The sequence below is a fragment of the Ranitomeya imitator genome, chromosome 5, assembly GCF_032444005.1.
Source record: "Ranitomeya imitator isolate aRanImi1 chromosome 5, aRanImi1.pri, whole genome shotgun sequence".
Taxonomy (NCBI): domain Eukaryota; kingdom Metazoa; phylum Chordata; class Amphibia; order Anura; family Dendrobatidae; genus Ranitomeya; species Ranitomeya imitator.
The window spans coordinates 411941574-411962785 of NC_091286.1; the positions used below are offsets into that span (position 1 = coordinate 411941574).

General features: G+C 43.8%; 1 protein-coding gene and 1 long non-coding RNA gene across 3 annotated transcripts in view; one reads left to right on the plus strand and one right to left on the minus strand.

Annotated features, from left to right (window-relative positions):
• DIS3L2 (DIS3 like 3'-5' exoribonuclease 2) overlaps window positions 1-21212 on the plus strand; it is a 588376-nt gene that overhangs the window by 359262 nt on the left and 207902 nt on the right. For both annotated transcript variants that reach the window (XM_069727019.1, XM_069727018.1), the window contains one exon: window positions 15158-15270. In XM_069727019.1, coding sequence (XP_069583120.1) covers window positions 15158-15270 — 113 coding nt within the window. The remainder of the gene's footprint in view (window positions 1-15157; window positions 15271-21212) is intronic.
• The window catches only part of LOC138638050 (uncharacterized), a 260052-nt gene that overhangs the window by 17597 nt on the left and 221243 nt on the right, over window positions 1-21212 (minus strand). The gene's annotated exons all lie outside the window — the stretch shown is intronic.

The window sequence follows — 21212 nt, forward strand, 5'->3', positions numbered from 1 at the left end:
GACTGGAGAGCTGGAGATCGTGGAACTAGCGGGGGTGCCGGTGGACATGGCAGACTGAGAGACGGTGGGAGATGGTATTGTTGCCGCCGGTGCCCTAGATGCAGTGTTTCCTACTACAAAACTGGTGATTCCCTGACCCTGACTGCTTTGGCCTGGCAAAGAAACCTGCACAGATACTGCAGGTGGTGCGGAAAATGGTGGCCCTACACTGCCGGAAGGGATGTTGCGTTGCTGACTAGCTTCATTGGCCGAGGGTGCTACAACCTTAAGGGACGTTTGGTAGTTAGTCCAGGCTTGCAAATGCATGGTGGTTAAATGTCTATGCATGCAACTTGTATTGAGACTTTTCAGATTCTGTCCTCTGCTTAAGGTAGTTGAACATTTTTGATAGATGACTTTGCGCTGATCAATTGGATGTTGTTTAAAAAAATGCCAGACTGCACTCTTTCTAGCATCGGATACCTTTTCAGGCATTGCAGACTGAGCTTTAACCGGATGGCCACGCTGTCCTCCAACAGGTTTTGGCTTTGCCACGCGTTTTGGGCAAGATACGGGCCCGGCAGATGGAACCTGTTGCGATGTTGATGCCTGCTGCGGCCCCTCCTCCTCCGCTTCAGAACTGCTGCCGCCTGCACCCTGTTCCCCCAATGGCTGCCAATCGGGGTCAAGAACTGGGTCATCTATTACCTCTTCTTGTAGCTCGTGTGCAACTTCGTCTGTGTCACCGTGTCGGTCGGTGGTATAGCGTTCGTGATGGGGCAACATAGTCTCATCAGGGTCTGATTCTTGATCATTACCCTGCGAGGGCAATGTTGTGGTCTGAGTCAAAGGACCAGCATAGTAGTCTGGCTGTGGCTGTGCATCAGTGCACTCCATGTCAGATTCAACTTGTAATGGGCATGGACTGTTAACTGCTTCACTTTCTAAGCCAGGGACGGTATGTGTAAAGAGCTCCATGGAGTAACCCGTTGTGTCGCCTGCTGCATTCTTCTCTGTTGTTTTTGCTGAAGAGGACAAGGAAGCGACTTGTCCCTGACCGTGAACATCCACTAACGACGCGCTGCTTTGACATTTACCAGTTTCACGAGAGGAGGCAAAAGAGCTAGAGGCTGAGTCAGCAAGATAAGCCAAAACTTGCTCTTGCTGCTCCGGCTTTAAAAGCGGTTTTCCTACTCCCAGAAAAGGGAGCGTTCGAGGCCTTGTGTAGCCAGACGACGAACCTGGCTCCACAGCTCCAGACTTAGGTGCAATATTTTTTTCCCACGACCAGCTGATGCTCCACCACTACCACTACCCTCATTACCAGCTGACAATGAACGCCCCCGGCCACGACCTCTTCCACCAGACTTCCTCATTGTTTTAAAAACGTAAACAAACTAACGGTATTTGTTGCTGTCACACAAATTACACGGTGAGCTATAACTTCAGTATGATTTAGCTACCCCTTTACAGGTGAGTGAGACCACAACGAAAATCAGGCACAATGTTACACACTCTGTTGTTGGTGGCAACAAATGAGAGAGATGCCACACACGCAGGACTGTCACTGAAGCACAAATGTAAATATTAATCTCCCACTGTTTTTTTTTTTTTTTCAGGGAGACTTTAGGAAAAAAAAATAATACAATAAAATGATTTTTTCAGGAAGAATTTAGAAACCAAATAAAATAAAAAAAGGCTTTCTATGGCCCACTGAGTGAGAGATGACGCACACAGGAGTCAGGAGTGGCACACAAGCCCAGAGGCCAATATTTATCTCCCACTGATTGATGTAGTGATTTTTTCAGGTAGATTTTGGAACCCAAATCAAGCTAAAAAAATAATAGGCTTTCTATGGCCCACAATTGGAGAGAGAGAGAGAGAGATGGCACACCCAGGAGTCAAGACTGGCACACAAGCAGAAAGGGCAATATTAATCTCCCACTGATTGATTTATTGATTTTTTCAGGAAGATTTTAGAACCAAAATCGAGCAAAAAAATAAATAGGCTTTCTATGGCCCACTGACTGAGAGATGGCACACACAGGAGTCAGGAGTGGCACACAAGCCCTGAGGCCAATATTTTTCTCCCACTGATTGATGTAGTGATTTTTTCAGGTAGATTTTATAACCCAAATCAAGCAAAAAAATAAATAGGCTTTCTATGGCCCACTATTTGTGAGAGAGATGGCACGCTTAGGACTGACACACAAGCCCAAAGGCCAATATTAATCTCCCACTGATTGATTTATTGATTTTTTCAGGTAGAATTTAGAACCCAAATAAAGCAAAAAAAAAAAAAAAAAAAAAAAAAAGGGCTTTCTATGGCCCACTGAGTGAGTGATGATGCACACAGGAGTCAGGAGTGGCACACAAGCCCTGAGGCCAATATTTTTCTCCCACTGATTGATGTAGTGATTTTTTCAGGTAGATTTTATAACCCAAATCAAGCAAAAAATTTAATAGGCTTTTTATGGCCCACTGAGTGAGAGATGGCACACACAGGGATGGCACTCTAGCAGAAATGTCAATCTTAATCTCCCACAAAAAAAAAAAAAAAAAACAGGGAGTGTCCTTCAATTACTATCTCCCTGCAGTAATCTCAGCCAGGTATGGCAGGCAGCAATAAGGAGAGGACTGATGCACAAATTAAATAAAAAGTGTGTACAAACAAAAAAGATAGCTGTGCAGAAAGGAAGGAACAAGAGGATTTGTGCTTTGAAAAAAGCAGTTGGTTTGCACAGCGGCGTACACACAGCAATGCAGCTATCAGGGAGCCTTCTAGGGCAGCCCAATGAGCTACAGTGCTGAGGGGAAAAAAAAAATGTAGCTTCCACTGTCCCTGCACACCGAAGGTGGTGTTGGGCAGTGGAAATCGCTACAGCACAAGCGGTTTGGTGGTTAATGGACCCTGCCTAACGCTATCCCTGCTTCTGACGAAGCGGCAGCAACCTCTCCCTAAGCTCAGATCAGCAGCAGTAAGATGGCGGTCGGCGGGAACGCCCCTGTGACGCCGCGGACAGCAAGCCAATCACTGCAATGCCCTTCTCTAAGATGGTGGGGACCAGGACCTATGTCATCACGCTGCCCACACTCTGCGTTTACCTTCATTGGCTGAGAAATGGCGCTTTTCGCGTCATTGAAACGCGACTTTGGCGCGAAAGTCGCGTACCGCATGGCCGACCCCGCACAGGGGTCGGATCGGGTTTCATGAAACCCGACTTTGCCAAAAGTCGGCGACTTTTGAAAATGAACGACCCGTTTCGCTCAACCCTAGCAACAATTATGACATTACGTCGATACTGTGCCCGTCGCTGAATCAGAAACGTGCGATTTCTACGTCCTTTATGACATCATCGTCGCTGTGCCCGTTGGTGATTGGTCCAGGCCTGTTGGCCTCGACCAATCAGAGACTCGGGATGTGTACGTCCTTTATGACATCGTCGCTGTGCCCGTCGCTGATTGGTCGAGGCCGAGAAGTGGGTTTCTACGTCGATACTGTGCCCGTCGCTGATTGGTCGAGGCCTGGTGGCCTCGACCAATCAGACGCGGGATTTCCAAGACAGACAGACAAACCCTTAGACAATTATATATATATATAGATATATACCTATTCTATGTGTACACATTTATTCCATCTATTCTATTGTAAGCTGTCAGTGTGATTTTACTGTACACCGCACTGAATTGCCGGCTTTTCTCGCTAACACCGCTGCGTATTTCTCGCAAGTCACACTGCTGGTCCCTGTGTAATCTGTATTTTTCTCGCCCCCATAGACTTGCATTGGTGATTTTTTTTTTTTTGCGCAATACGGTGACAAACGCAGCATGCTGCGATTTTCTTCAGCCGTAGAAGACCGTATAATACGGATCAGTAAAATACGGCAGATAGGAGCTGGGGCATAGAGAATAATTGGGCTGTGTGTAATGCGTGTTTTACGGACGTATTTAATGCGCTCATACGTCCGTAAAACTCGCTAGTGTGAGGCCGGCCTAACATGGAGTACAAGTACACGCCCCCCACAGTGAAACTTTTGTTAAGGTCACCTTCACACTGATTTTCCCAATACTGGAAAAACCAGTACTGGTTTCGTCTGTGACCACCATTTGTATGACCCGTACCGCAATAGAATGCAGAATAGAAATGACAAATGTTTAGCTGTTAAAGATGTGAAAAGATAGTTAGATAAATGGATAGAATAGATAGATATGGGGTAGATGGCTACATAGATATCTTTGAGGTATGTAATTAGTGCTTTGTGTGTGTTGTTTACTTTGATTGTATTTAGCTAATGAAAAAATGAATTGGGGTCCCCTCTATTTTTGATAACCAGCAAATGTAAAGCAGACAGCTGCGGACTGAGGCTATCAGGATGTGAAGGCCCATTGTTATTAGGCTCTTCCCAGCCTAAAAATACCAGGTCTCATCTGCCTGAGAAGTAGAGCATCACTTTAGATGCGCCAATTCTGACGCTTTGCCTTGCTCTTCCCAATTGCCATGGTGTCGGGGCAATCTGGGTAATGGTATTTGGGATTGATGTCAGCTGTGATTTGTTAAAAATCACAGCTGGCATCATGCCCTAGGGTTAGTAATGAAGAGGTGTCTATCAGACACCCCATATTACTAAACCAGTTATCAAAAATAAAATCACACACAAAAAAATAATTTATTTGAATGAAGATTCTGCAGAATGGGATTCTGCAGTTGCTGTACCCATGCTGCGGATTTTCCCGCTGCTGAATCGCATAGCGATAAAATCCACAGCATGTTCATTATTTCTGCTGAATCCCGGTGATTCCGCTGTCATAGCATTGCATTGGGCTATGCCCACCATGTGTAAAGTGAGCGCTTCATGTGCGGATGGTACACAGGGTTTGGAGGAGACTCTCCTCCAGACCCTTGGTACAATATTCCTGTAATAAAAAATTAAAAAAATACCGTATTTTCTGGTGTATGAGACGACTGGGCGCATAAGACGACCCCCAACTTTTCCATATAAAATATGGAATTTGGGATTAAACCCGCCGTATGAGACGGGGGTCATCTTATACGCCCAGTCATCTTATACGGCGTGTGCGGTGCGTATGGTTCCCAGGGTCTGGAGGAGAGGAGACGCGTCATCGCAGGTCCTACGCTCAATGCATTCTTAGGAACGGAGGCTGCCGCTTGCAACGCTGAGAGCCAGGGGCCGTCAGAGGGTGAGTATATCCATATTTTTTATTCCTTATTTTTTACATGAATATGGATCCCAGGGCCTGAAGGAGAGTCTCCTCTCGTTCAGACACTGGGAACCATCCAGGATCGCCCCTGCACATGCCGTACCCGGCGTATAAGACAACCCCCGACGTTTGAGACGATTTTCAGGGGTTAAAAAGTCATCTTATACGCCGGAAAATACGGTAATTAAAATATAAAATATGGATATACTTACGTTCTGATGGCTCCTGGAGTCCTCCCGCCTCTCAGCTGTGCACACGGTGGCCTCTGTTTCCAGGGATGCATTGCGCAAATCACCTGAGATAACGTCGCGGTCACGCGACCGTGACGGCACTAAGGTCCTTTGCGCAAAGCATCCCTGGGAACTGAACGTACCGGGAGCGCCACTTGGGAGATCGGGGGCCGTCGGAAGATGGGAATAACCATATATTTTTTTTTTATTATTATTTTTAACATTCATTCTTTTACTATTGATGCTGCCTAGGCAGCTTGGCTACAGTGACATAAAAATGTTATGTTTCCTGGAGTCAGACAATTGAAAATTAGAATAAAAATGCTTCACAGTAAGAAAACAAAATTAGCCAGCTTTTCAGATGTTGGCGTTTGTCATCCCAAACTGACAGTATACAGTAGAATCTACCAAGCACCTAGCATTGTATGGGATGTAATCCATGTAAAATTATAACCTTTGGGCTGAATTCGCACACCTGTGAGGTATATTTGAGTTCAGTTTGGGTCAGACAATCACAATCTGGGGCCGGTTTATGCATTGAGGTTCATACTCTCACCATAAAACACCGATATATTAATCCAGCCTTAAGCTAAATTCTCACGGTGCGTATATGCAGTTATTCCACTTGCATGTGGGTAAAAAAATCAGCATGTTCAAGTGAAGTGAATGAGATATTGAATGGCTACAGCGATTTAGACGTTTAATCTGGTATACTAATTACTCTTAGTGTCAAGTCCATGCTGTCCACCATCAACGAAGGAAGCTGGGGCATGTAAAACCATTGGGTAGGCCAGTGCTTTGAACATCTTGGCCATGCCAAGGGTGCACCAAGCACCAAATCGACATGTTTGTTTAATCCTCAGTTTCTGCCGAATGGAGGCAGCGAATAAAACCATAAAGGGTCAATTCATTTGTAGACTGATCCCTCGCGGGCAGGGTCCTCTCTCCTCCTGTACCAGTCGGTGACTCGTTATGTTTAAGATTATTGTACTTTGTTTTTTGTTAATGTATACCCTTTTTCGCATATGGAATAAATAGCACTATTTTAAATTGAAAAAATTAACTCTAGCATTGTACACACCAGTCTTGGTGAGCATCTAAGATGGTGTACGATGTGCCTAATTTGTTGAGGCACAGGCCACGTGAAGAAGCCATCCCATTAACTTTTTTTCTCAATAAACTTGTACAGTTGTGGCCAAAAGTATTGACACCCCTGCAATTCTGTCTATTAATACTTAGTTTCTTCCTGAAAATGATTGCAATCACAAATTCTTTGGTATCATCTTCATTTAATTTGTCTTATATGAAAAAAACACAAGAGAATGAAGCAAAAAGCAAAACATTGATCATTTCACACAAAACTCCAAAAATGGGACAGACAAAAGTATTGGCACCCTCAGCCTAATACTTGGTTGCACAACCTTTAGCCAAAATAACTGCGACCAATCGCTTCGGGTAACCATCAATGAGTTTCTTACAATGCTCTGCTGGAATTTTAGACCATTCTTCTTTGGCAAACTGCTCCAGGTCCCTGATATTTGAAGGGTGCCTTCTCCAAACTGCCATTTTTAGATCTCTCCACATGTGTTCTATGGGATTCATGTCTGGATTCATTGCTGGCCACCTTAGAAGTCTCCAGTGCTTTCTCTCAAACCATTTTCTAGTGCTTTTTGAAGTGTGTTTTGGGTTATTGTCCTGCTGAAAGACCCATGACCTCTGAGGGAGACCCAGCTTTCTCACACTGAGCCCTACGTTATGCTGCAAAATTTGTTGGTAGTTTTCAGACTTCATAATGCCATGCACACGGTCAAGCAGTCCAGTGCCAGAGGCAGCAAAGCAACCCCAAAACATCAGGGAACCTCCGCTATGTTTGACTGTAGGGACCGTGTTCTTTTCTTTGAATGCCTCTTTTTTTTTTTTCTCCTGTAAACTCTGTTGATGCCTTTGCCCAAAAAGCTCTACTTTTGTCTCATCTGACCAGAGAACATTCTTCCAAAATGTTTTAGACTTTTTCAGGTAAGTTTTGGCAAACTCCAGCCTGGCTTTATGTCTCAGGGTAAGAAGTGGGGTCTTTCTGGGTCTCCTACCATACAGTCCCTTTTCATTCAGACGCCGACGGATAGTACGGGTTGACACTGTTGTACCCACGGACTGCAGGGCAGCTTGAACTTGTTTGGATGTTAGTCGAGGTTCTTTATCCAACATCCGCACAATCTTGCGTTGAAATCTCTTGTCAATTTTTCTTTTCCTTCCACATATAGGGAGGATAGCCACAGTGTCATGGGCTTTAAACTTCTTGATGACACTGCGCACGGTAGACACAGGAACATTCAGGTCTTTGGAGATGGACTTGTATCCTTGAGATTGCTCATGCTTGCTCACAATTTGGTTTCTCAAGTCCTCAGACAGTTCTTTGGTCGTCTTTCTTTTCTCCATGCTCAATGTGGTACACACAAGGACACAGGACAGAGGTTGAGTCAACTTTAATCCATGTCAACTGGCTGCAAGTGTGATTTAGTTATTACCAACACCTAAGTTACAGGTGCTGTTAATTACACAAATTAGAGAAGCATCACATGATTTTTTGAACAGTGCCAATACTTTTGTCCACCCCCTTTTTTGTGTGTGGTGTGGAATTATATACAATTTGGCTTTAGGACAATTCTTTTTGTTTTTTTCATTTAAGACGAATTAAATGAATATAATAAAACAGAATTTGTGTTTGCAATCATTTTCAGGAAGAAACTGAGTATTAACTGACAGAATTGCAGGGGTGTCAATACTTTTGGCCACAACTGTATGTAGTGTAGAGTGAATGTTTTAATATAGTCGCCTACTGCTGCCTTCTCCAGGATCCTGCGCTGTCCTCCTCTTCTCAGTGACATCATTGCTCTTCAGATTCTCCGAGTCACAATGCTGAGCGTTACTCAAGTGTCTTTTGAATTGTAAGCCTATGGACCGTCAGAACGAGGCTCCATATACTTCCACTGTAAGAGTTTTCCGGCTCACGCATAGAGTAAGCCAGATAGTTTACATTGCGGAGTCTTAGCTGAGAAGAATAGAAGACGTGCTGGGTACTGGGGAAGACTGCGATAGGCGAGTATACTAAAACACACTATACTACATACACCTTTTTCTCTGAGGAAACTTGTATTATTTTTTGTAGACATATAATAATGTAGCAATAAAGTAATCATAGCTGAATATGTTGGGCAATAGTTAGAATGAATAACAATACTGAAGAACTACTTTTAAGTTGGAATTAAAGCGGTTGTCTAGTCTTCTGATGGAAGTCTGTGAAGCGCCCCCAGATACAGGGCGCGGGGTACTCTGTACCGGTCCTCTGTCTCGGTTCTAGGGTTGTCATGGTGGCTGGACCTGGTCCGTGACCCTGCTAAGGGGCGACCAATGAAAGGGTAATGAAAGTCGGTCAAGGTTTTGTGACGCCACCTGTGGTATTCGGTCAGGGTGACCGAAGCTGCTTGGGGCCCACTGGGGTGGTGTTATGGCAGCTAGATGGTATACCTTCCCACAGGTGAAGTATATCCCCAGGGCTTCCCAGTAATGTAGGTGGTGATGTGAGGCGCGGTTAATAACGAGGACACAGGGTTGCAGTCTCTGTACCTTTTACTGAAGGCTTCAGGATCCGCAATCCAGAGCACTGTCAACAGGGCTGGCTGAGACCGGCCGGTCCGAAGGCACATCCAGAGTTCCCTTTGCAGGTGGAAATCGGTGCCTACCAACTAGCGCCTGTGTGTTGTAGTTCTTCCCTGCTGAGCATTCGGGATAGTCCTCACAACTTTCGTATTCGTTCTTTCTCTCTCTCCGTCCCCCAAGCATATCTGGCTAGGACACACCCGTTTGACGGGAAGGCTCGGTGCTATTCTAGGACCCTAGAGATGCCCCTCTCCATGTTTGCCCCCTATGTCTGCTTAGGTGATGTAAGGTAGACAGCCAACCTATAATCAATTATCCTGCCGCTGTTTGAAGTAATGCTTGGAGTCAGTTACTTCCTCGGCGTTCCGGCCACCGGCTACGCGCCTCAGTAGGATGTTGCCGTTCTCTGGGCACGACTCCTACTGGTTCTCCTTTGTGCTGTGATCTCGTTTCTCACTTCTCCACAATATCCTTCGCTTCATGTCCTTTATTAGGATGCCGCCGCAAGGTAGTGCAGGCGCGGCTCCGTCACGTTCTGTCCTTTCTGCTAGGTACCTGCCAGGAACCCACCCCTGACAGGTCCTCCCTGGAGCTCTCCCAGGCTGCGTTCTGTTCTAACTTCCTATCCAACCCCCAGTTTTACCAGAGTGTGAGGAGTGGCCTAATACATAGTGCCTTTTGCTCCCCCTGGTGGCCGGAGTGTGAAGTGTAATGTGTGACTGTGATACCTGGTCAGGTGAACTCCTTTAGTGCAATCAGACATAACATCACTCCCCTTAGTGGCAGAGCGATATTACTGCAACGACCAGGATTCTGGGGTGCTGCATCTGCAGTCATTGTGACTGCAGACTTTAGAATCCTTAAGGTGTTCACACCACATGCAGTCGGGGTTCTCTAGGGTTGCCACTGAGAGCAGGCGATCACGTGACCATAAGTAATGGATTTGCTTACTTTCGGATACATTCATACTAGACTTGCTCTCTCGCATGTAACCAAATGTATGCAAATAGCATACTTTTATCAGACGACCGGATGTCCCTTATAACTATCGCCCTTTAATGTCAAAATAATTGAATTCTAGTTTCCTAATTTGCTGTTATACATTGCTCCATTTAAATTGGGGCTGTAGGGTGGTCTTTAGTACTTTAAGTACTTTTTACAGTTGTCTCATTATGGAGATCGTGTGTAACTCAGATGTGTGGGATCCAGATCTGCTGCTAGAAATCATTGATATAGCCGGTCGTTGTGGAAATGTTTTTTTTTTTTTTTTTATTAAGTTAATCGTGCACATAGAAACAAAAATTGTTTCCCTTCCTATTTTTTTTTTTTTCATTAAATTTCAGGCGTAGCCATCACGTCCTGGGTTCTGACCGCATACATTATGTAAATATATGTAACCAAATATTTACTTGGGGCTTCCATTAAAGAGTTGGGGATCTCAAGGGGTCTGCTAAAGGCTCCCCACCGTGGGGGATATCCTGAACTTTCTTCCAGTTTGTTTGGATTGGCTGCCTGCTCCTGTTATCTCATGTCATGAGATCGTTCTCAGTTTGTCGGTTGTATAACCCAGCTTTAAAGTTCAGGCGGATAACACTGGGCTTATTAAATGAGCTTTCTGAGTAGTGCTGACACGAGCTTAGCTGCTCGGTGCTGCAGGGAGATCTGCACCTTATGAAGTAAGGAAGAGGTTAGGAGGGCACACGTCATGTGCAAAACTGCAACATGGATTTATGGTTTTTCCTCCATTGACCAAGTGCTAATTCTCATAAATGATGAGATATGATATTGTCAGCTGCTTCGGACTATGCAGCGTTTGTAATCTTCCAGTCCAATAGTTTTGATAGTCTTCTGCGTAACTGATTGTTTTCTTTTGTTATACACCATTGGTTTTCTAGTCCTCTATGGCTGTCAGGATTTTACGCAGAGGATACAATTCAGAAATATTTTAGTTTAAGCGATCATAGACCTAAATTATTTCTTCAGTAAAGGCCAAACCAATTCTGTATAGGTCTTTACAAAATTTACTTTCCCAAAAGGTGATGTGACCAAGATGTGTGTGTCTTATAGCTGCTGAAACAAGTGCTGGTCTCCTGAGAATGCTTAGATAACACGTGGTCGATGGGTCTGCCAGCTGCAGAAGCGGGGTTTAGAAGACACTATGCCAATTACGATACAGTAGTGTATTATATCAAACCATCATACATTCAAGTCTTGTACTGAGACTAAGCAAAAAAGAAAAAAAAACAACTACTAGTTAATTTAAGGGAAAATATATTTTATCATTTTAACGTATTTAACAGCAGAATTTTTTTTAAAGAAATAAAAATTACTACTTTCGTAACAACTCATGATGAGCTGGTGTGTACGAGTAAAAAATTTGAGACCGCCGCAGCAGTTAGACACTATATATATATATATATATATATATATATATATATATATATATATATATATATATATATATATATATATATATATTATCTAGGTTTGTGAACCTTGGGGGTTGGGTGAGGGAGGGAAACCTGCTAAAATGTGTGTCTTTTGGGGGATACCTCCCCTCCATAATAAAGTAGGCAAAAAGAGACACATACACCAAAGTACTGTTTGAAAGTAAAGCTCGTTCTGCCAAAAAGAGGGTTTTTTTATCCAGGTCTGTCGGCAGCAAGCAAAAGCTATGAACTCTTAGGCTGTGTGCACACGTTGCGGTTTTTGCTGCGGATCCGCAGCCTTTGATGCAGGCTCACACTGATCACGCATGTTTACCCAGACTTGCTGGCTAATTAAATCAGCTATCAAGTGCCTCTAACAGCCGAGGGTGGACCTCCAATCTGTCAATCAGTGACAGCAGTATTTAACATGCGCAGACAGGAAGCGCATTATTGATCCCTTCCATTGTCACCCCCATTGTGTGATCAGGGCACCTACAGGTTATCAGGACAGCCGGGAGTCTGCTGAAGACCTCTGATCCGGTCATGATGCTCCTGTGAATGCCTGCCGTGGCAGGTGTTCATAGATTGTGATTTTTGCTATACATTCCAGTGCTCAAGCATTGCTACGTATAGCACAGGCGATCAGTCGATCAGATTCAAGTCTGCTGAGGTGACTATTAAATATAGTAAAAAGCAGAAAAAAATTAAATAAAAATCAAGATCAAATCACCCACCTTTTGCTTCATTTAAAATAAAACAAAAAAAAAATTGCACATTTGGTATCACCAGTTTCAGAAATGTCTGATCTATCAAACTAATCTGATCGGTGAATGGAAAAATGAGAAAAAAATCAAAACACCAGGCCAACATTATTTTGGGGTTGCTGAAACATTGCAATAAAAGGCAGTGCACTAAGAGGCGATTAATGCATCTTCCTCAACATGGTATCAGTAAAAACGTCAGTTCAGGGCGCAAAAATTAAGCCCCCACACAACCCAAGATCCTGAAAAATTAGAACGTTTCGGGACGGGGAAAATGGCGACCGCCCATTTTTTTTTTTTTTTTCTTTTTACAATTTTTTTTTCACCAATAGATGTTTGGAATGTGTACTCACCTGAAGAATCATATTGCTATGTCAGTTTTACCATATATTGAACATGGTAAATAATTTTAAAAAAAAAATTGTGGAATTGCATTTTTGTGTGATTTCACCGCACTTGGAGTTTTTTTCCTGTTTCCCAGTACATTGTCACAAAATGAATGGTGTATATCAAAAGTACAGCTCGTCCCCCAAAAAGCAATCCCTCATATGGCCATTTAGCTGGAAACATGAAAAAGTTATGGCTCTTGAAAGAAAGGGAGTGAAAAACTGAAAATCACTCAGTGGTTAATGGTCCTAGTTGCCAGAACAGAACCGTCATGTTGCCCATGTAATGATATGGTCCATTGTGGTCTGACAGGAGGAGGTCACTCGACCTCTGTCCCACCATCAGGTTAGCATATGGATGCCTGATGCTTGTGTACAGTGACTCAACTTCAAGAGTATCATGGCTTCTTCCAGATGTATCCCATCAAACATGTCATTTCATATTTTATTGGTCTTATCAGCACTTAATCAAGAAATGAATGTGAATCGGAATGATTAAGTTCCCGATTAGCTTTTGAGGTCCTAATGTTCTTGGGAAGATACTCTAACCATGTTCTTCTTATTTCCGGCATCCTTCATTGCCCTTGCCTTTTTGTTTAGATCTTAAGGGTATGTGCACATGTAGAAAGGAGCTCTGCGGATTTTTCCACAGTGGATTTTAGAAATCCACAGGTAAAAGGCACTGCGTTTTACCTGCGGATTTACCGCGGTTTTTATGTGGATTTTGTGCGAATTCCACCTGCGGTTTTACACCTGTGGATTCCTATTATGGAGCAGGTGTAAACCGCTGCGGAATCCGCACAAAGAATTGACATGCTGCGGAATGTAACTGAAGAGTTTCCACGCGTTTTTTTTTCTGCAGCATGGGCACTGCAGATTGCATTTTCCATAGGTTTATATTGTACTGTAACGCATGGAAAGCTGCTGCAGACACGCAGCAAAAACTGCAACATGTGCACATAGCCTAACTGTTCACGAAGCTGTGGACATCCTTCATTGCTGTGATCACCCCCATGTGCTCCTGTTTGGTAATGTAGCATTCCATTGCTTAGTTTAACTATTTAAAATCTTAACCTTGGTCCTTTTTTGGTAAGTAATTAAACGTGGAGAAGGAATCTTTCACCGGATTTGTGCTCCCACAATTAACATTATGTAGGGGCAGAACTTCTGATTCCATTGATTTGTCACCTACTGAGCTACTTGATGTAGTTGATTTACCAGTTCTGAATGCTGAGCTCTATTTAACGCTGCCCACATCACCGATTGGCTGCTTTGTGTATGCTGTGCATAGGCCGAAAGCTGCCAATCGGTGGTGGGGACGGGATTATACAGGGCAGCAGGGTTATTAGTCCTCTAGTGATAAAATCACAGTTGTGCAAGCAGGAGACTATCCAAATTGCAGGTAGAAGCCCAGTAAGTGAAACATTGATGGAATCGGCTTTCTTTCTCCATTATACTGCTCTCTGATTAGGTGGCAAAAAACCTGGTGACAGATTCCCTTTAATATTCTTACCACATCGCCCTCCAGTTATGTAAAAGGACAGTGCTGCTGAACTTTTTCCTTCAACTCTTATGTTCTCGGCTCCCCATAATAAGTCTTTTGAGGTGTGTGGTTTCCTGAAGAATTTTCTCGTGTAACTTCAAAGCTTCTGCAATTGTGGCCATTTACTGGGTCAATCGCTAAATGAGGCTGAAAACGTGTTTGATGTTCTTTCACTTCTGAGCCTTATAGTTGTATATGTGCAGGGTGTACCTAAACAAGAAGCCCTAGCATAAAGGTCAGAGAAGGGTCTATGCAGGGGCCTAAGACTGGCACAACATACTAAGCACCGAAATGGCATTTTTGTGGAAACATTGTAATTTTCACTTTGTGCCAATCCAATGTGAATAAATGGGGTTTCTTGGCCACATTATACATTTCTGCAATGAGATTCTCCTCTTTTTCCAGCTCTTGCTGGAGGCACGTGACAGCAAATATGTGATTTACACACCTGCAATCACATGCCAACTTCTCACCTGTTGCTAAATAGAGCATTGAATGGAGGCCGCAGATAAGGAAATCGCGTGCTTGCAGTCATGTGACCACCCGCTCGAGCTGGAAATAGAGGGGGATCTTGACATTGTGTCTACTGCACACTGTCGGGGTTTTGGAATCTTCTGTCACATAGTGCGATTGCAGTTAATTGCATTGCAGAACCTTGTTCTACCATGAAAACCTTCTTAATTTATGGAAAACACCCGATTTCCTTTATTGTGATCACATACTGACTCCTTTCTCTTCAGCATCTCTCATTATGCGATTGAGGGAGCAGGAAGAAAGTGGTTGGTGCAAAACCGCAAGTATGCAAGTCATGTGCTGGTACTTGATGACTGCCGGGTGAGCTAAAATAGAGCCAAATCCTAAGTGTGTACAAACCTATGTTTAAACTAGCACAAAAACCCTTCTGCATATAATTAGACATTTGAATTGAATCAGTTTTTTTGTTTTTATACAGGTACCTTTGAAATTGGAGTCCATATTGCAGACGTGAGCTATTTTGTTGATGAAGGGAACGCTCTGGATTTAGTGGCAAGTGAGAGAGCCACTAGTGTGTACCTTGTACAGAAGGTATGAAAGTTGTATTGTGAATATGTAGAAGTAAAACTCACCAAGTTTGCCTAAAGTGAAAATTCCTAACAGGTACAGTAATATTTGGAATTGAAAGTCCTCAGTGGCTGATATCTTTAATGGCTAACTGAAAAGATGGTAACAAATTGCAAGCTTTCGAAGCTACTCGGGCCTCTTCATCAGGCAAATACTAATACAACATCTGAAGAATCATATATTCATACACAACACAGCACAGAACTGTCATTAAGGGAGAGTGATAAACAGTTTTGTACATAAATATTGGAACAGTTCGTAGATAAGGAGTGTATGTTTTATTGTCCTCTGATTGGGATCTGATTCTGTTATGATACCCCATAAGGTCTGAAGTGCAAATTCCAGGATGGATTAAATGCTTGCAAATTCTTCATGGAAAGCACAGGGACTAATGCTGATTCTGTGGTGAAACTTATAAAATTCATCCTCACCCACAATTACTTTGAATTTGACAAGAAGATCTATCTACAGGAGACTGGCACAGCAATGGGAAGTAAAATGGCTCCACAGTATGCAAATCTTCTCATGACCAAGCTTGAAAGCAACTATGTCCTCATGTCCCATCAGGCCTCTGGCCTACTACCGCTAAATTGATGATTTTAATCATCTGGACGGAGCAACAGCTAATGGACGTTCCATGAACTGTTTAATCAATTTCATTCCACCATCAACTTAACCCTCCTGTGCTGAAATTAACTTTTTGGACATCATCATTAAGCTGTAAACAATGAAATAGAGGCATTCCTGTATCAGAAGCCAATCGACCATCCATCATACCTTAAATGGGACAGTTTCCATCCAAAACGCATAAAAGAAACTCTATTGTCTACAGCCAAGCAATCAGATACAATCGTATATGTTCCAACCCCATGTATAGGGATGAACACCTTGGTTGCCTCAGAAAGACCTTTTTGAATCAGGGCTACCATCCATTGAAAACCAGATCTAAAGAGCCACCAGAATATCAAGGAATCACCTGCTACATTACGAAGCTAAAGAAGAAAATATCCGGGTGCCTCTAGTAGTCACCTACCATCCAAATCTGGAGGTGCTAAGGGGAGCTGCACGGAAATTACAACCTTTACTACAAAAAAATGCCCGATTACAATCGATTTTTACAGACCCCCCCTCCCCCCCTACTGTGTTTTAGGCAGCCCTCAAATTTAAGAAGCATCATTGTCAGAAGCTCCCTGTCCTCTCCAACAGCTGCAGGAACCCTTCCTTGCAACCAGAAAAAATGTAAAACCTTTATAATGAGCACGGGCAAGATAAAGATCTCCAGTTCACATCAGGACTACAAGATCACAGGTACTTTCAGCTGCATCACATCTAATGTGGTGTACCTAATTATATGTACCAAATGTCCAGCTGGGGGGTCTGTATGTTGGGGGGACAGGGCAAAAGCTGAGAACAAGGATGAATTCTCACCGCCACACAATAAGAGAAAAAAGAATGGATCTACCTGTTGCCAAACATTTTTGTATGCATGATCATAGCAACATGGACCTGAAATTACTTGTATTGAAAGGTAACTTCAAATCTCAGAGAGACAGGAGAATTTGGGATTATAAAATTGACAACCTTTGACACACTTAGTGCAGGAATGAATGTGTCGCATGGATTTGTCTTATTACATCAATTAAGGAATTTCCACTTCAGACATTATGGGGCATCATAACACAGAACCAGACCCCAATCAGAGGACAATAAAACTGTTCCAATATTTATGGACAAAACTGGAATGTTACAAGACTCGCTATTCGCAAACATTAAAAGTTGAATGGTGATAATATGCCACCTACTTAACATGGCTGTACTGCTTCACACGGATTGCCAATGTTTAGCTAAAACTATCATCTTTTCATTTTAATTTTTTTTTTGTGTTTTCATATCCTTATAACAGAAATGAGTAAGATCTATTTTTTCCCTTCACCGATGACCGCACCACCTGAGAGAGGATCTACCCATTCAGGACCGGAAACCCATTGAAATAAAAGGGCGACACCTTTCCCCCGCATCAGTTCAGTTTCCTGTCCTTGATGTGAGACCTCAAGATGACATGATGAAAAAAGGTCCCAGGCCTGACCTGGTGGCTGGACAATCTGTTTACCTGGCCGGTGGCACATGTTGGGTCCTGGCGGCTCCAACTCAGGGCTTGAAAGCTGGTGTGATAGGCAAGGGTGAGCGGAGTAGGCTTCAGCATTATCTCCGATTGCCACACATGCAAGATGGCGCACCCTGATAATGAGCGCTTCGAGTGACGTATACCGAAAGTGGCACTTTAGCTTCTGGAGCTGTCCTGGTGGAGGCAGGGAGACTTTCTGTGGGCACCTTATTTAAAAATGAGTGCTGGCTGTGATAGGAGAGATATTGCTCCAGCACTCCTCTAAGTCTAAATGGAGAACAGCAGCAGGGACAGCAGCTGCAACCATAGCATCAAAGCAGCAGATGCAGCAGTGGCAGTCACACGAGCGAAAAAAATTGACAGGAAGACCAGACAGAGGTCCAGAGACTCCAGAAAGGAACATCTGTGACCCGATCCAGCCTTCAAATCCGGTACCCTCGAGTAGCAATGGGTGGTGAGTAGAGTCAGGGCTTATTCGGCAAGCTATAGTGCTTGCCGAATAAGCTGCAGAGGGAATCCGGCTTTCTGGATCACCCGGCTGATTAGCGATTTGACTCCGCTGCTGCAGGTGTCACAGCTGTGTGACAGTCACGACACATGCATGGAGAGCCCAACAAGCAGCTTTGGAGAGGAGGTTAATACTTAATAGGATAAGAACCCAAAATCAGACATTACAGTAGCCAAGTAATTGAAAGTCTACATTACACTTTGGAAACCTGGGTATTCTTAGGGACCAATTGGATAGGAAGGCAGACTGAGAAGTACCTAAGTGGGTGAGACCCGCCATAGCAGGGGCTAGTTTCAGCAAGTTCCATGATGCTCTTGTTACATCAGTTGGAAGAACAACTAAAAGATGACGTTGCTTGGTGAAAAATTCCTTGTTAACATGCCCTTAGTACAAGGGGGAGCAACCTTTCTGGCAGATACCTCAGTGGACTCCGAGACTAGCAGCAAGATTAGCCGTTCTCTCTAACGCAGCTAGGAGAGCGTTATGGCTGAAATGTTTGCCAGTGAATGTACAGTCAAAATTAAATTATTTTCCATTCCTGTGGAGGAGGTTCCCCTTTGGTCAGGCATTAGATGTCATCCTAGAAAAAGCTGATGATAAACAGAAGGGTTTTCCAGTTCCATTCCAGAGTACGGAGGGAGGTCCTTTCAGAAGAAAAAAAATATAACAGAATGAAGCCACCCAAAAATCAGAGAGTGGAGAAGAGGAACGATCCAGGCTTCATGTTTAGGGTCCCTCTTTCAGGGGGAAGGATAACTTCCCAGTGACCCCATTAGTAGTAGTGGGAAGGCTTTCACTCTCTTCTTGTGGCATAGAGAATTTACTATATAATTGTCTAAGGGTTACTTCCGTCTTTCTGTCCTTCTGTCTGTCTGTCACGGTTATTCATTCGCTGATTGGTCTCGCCAGCTGCCTGTCATGGCTGCCGCGACCAATCAGCGACGGGCACAGTCCGGAAGAAAATGGCCGCTCCTTACTCCCCGCAGTCAGTGCCTGGCGCCCGCATACTCCCCTCCTGTCACCGCTAACACAGGGTTAATGCCGGCGGTAACGGACCGCATTATGCCGCAGGTAACGCACTCCGTTACCGCCGCTATTAACCCTGTGTGTCCCAACTTTTTACTATTGACGCTGCCTATGCGGCATCAATAGTAAAAAATGTAATGTTAAAAAAAAAAACAAAAAACCTGCTATACTCACCCTCTGTAGTCCGCTGAGCCGCTCATGCCGGCCGCCATCTTCCGTTGCAGGTTCTGGTGGCAAAGATAGTATGGGAGAAGGACCTGCCATGACGTCACAGTCATGTGACCGCGACGTCATCACAGGCCCTGCGCGAGAAGGACCTGCCATGACGTCACGGTCATGTGACCGCGACGTCATCACAGGCCCTGCGCGAGAAAGACCTGCCATGAGTATGTTTATTTTTTAACCTGTGACAAACGTGGCTGGGCAATATACTAAGTACCTGGCCAATATACTACGTGTCTCTGTGCTGTATACTACGTCGCTCTGCAATATACTACGGGTCTCTGTGCTGTATACTACGTCGCTCTGCAATATACTACGGGTCTCTGTGCTGTATACTACGTCACTGGGCAATATACTACGTCACTGGGCAATATACTACGTCACGGGGCAATATACTACGTAACTGGGCAATATACTACGTGACTGGGCAATATACTATGTGGCTGGGCAATATACTATGTGGCTGGGCAATATACTACGTGGCTGGGCAATATACTACGTGGCTGGGCAATATACTACGTGGCTGGGCAATATACTATGTGGCTGGGCAATATACTATGTGGCTGGGCAATATACTACGTGACTGGGCAATATACTACGTCACTGGGCAATATACTACGTCACTGGGCAATATACTACGTGGCTGGGCAATATACTACTTGGCTGTGCAATATACTACGTGGACATGCATATTCTAGAATACCCAATGCGTTAGAATCGGGCCACCATCTATTTTCTAGATATTGGGCATTATACGGGAAGACCTGAAGCTGGAATTTCATTCAATCCCTCAAGTAACCTTGATAACATTTGCCAGAAAGAACAATCTTTGTTGGAAATGGAGGTTATAAATCTGGTTCAGAAGAAGGTCCTTTGAGAAGAACTGGAATGAGAAGAAGTCAGAGGACTCTATTCCACCCTCTTTTGATTTAAAAATAAAAAAAGAAAGAATAACACGGATGGGGCCTTCAGTACCGTTATTATTTTAAGGGGCCTAAACAGATTTTTAGTTCATCTTCCCTTCAAGATGAAGTCAGTAAAAAGACTACCATAAGACTCCTATTCCCGGACTACTGCTACATGGTAGTATTGTATGTAAAGGACGCATACTACCATGTGCCTATAAATGCAGATCACTAAAAAATTTCTTATGGTGGCTCTACCTACAAAAGGGAAGTTAAGACATTTCAAATTCAGAGCCTTACCCTTTGGTCTCTCTATGGCTCCAAGGGTGTTTTTTACCAATATTGTGTCCGAGATGACAGCTCATCTTCGATAGGAAAAGACACTGATCATTCCATATCTGGATGGTTTTTGGATTGTAGGAAAGTCAATGGAGCATTGAAACAGTCAACTTATAAGAGTCAGGGCTATCTTACCAGAGTTGGGTTGGTTGCTGAATCTGACAAAGTCAATCTTAAGATCATTTAAGGTTTCAGACCTTTGTGGGTCTAATACTGTACTCAACAAGTAAAACGTGCTTCCCACCGGAGGAGAAACAGCACAAAGTAATGTCTTTAGTTTACTCAGCAGTAAGCAGACCGGTTATGTCTCTCAGGAAGGCAATCTTGATAGGAACCCTGACCTCATGCGTTCCGGCATTATGGGCCCAGTTCCATTCCTGGCAACTACAGTGGGAAATGTTAAGGGGAAAGAGCAGCTAGGTAGGTGTTTTGAAGGAAACATATATCTATCTTCTACCACGAAAGACGCTCTGTTGTGGTGGTTAAACGTAAAGTATCGATCAGCAGGGGTTCCATGGTCATATCCAATCAACAATGTCATAACTACGGATGTAAGTACGACTGATTGCAGGGCACATCAAGGAGATTCTGTAGTCCAGGGTGTGTGGGTGAACCAGGAGGAAAATGGTACTTCCCACATGAGAAAAGCATTAAGAAAAATTTCTCCATGTCCATCAGGGCCGTCATGTTTAGTATACTGTCAGACAATCGCGTGAAAGTGGCATATTTAAACCATCAAGAGGGAACAAGATCTTGCTCCTTGATGGCAACAACAGGGGGC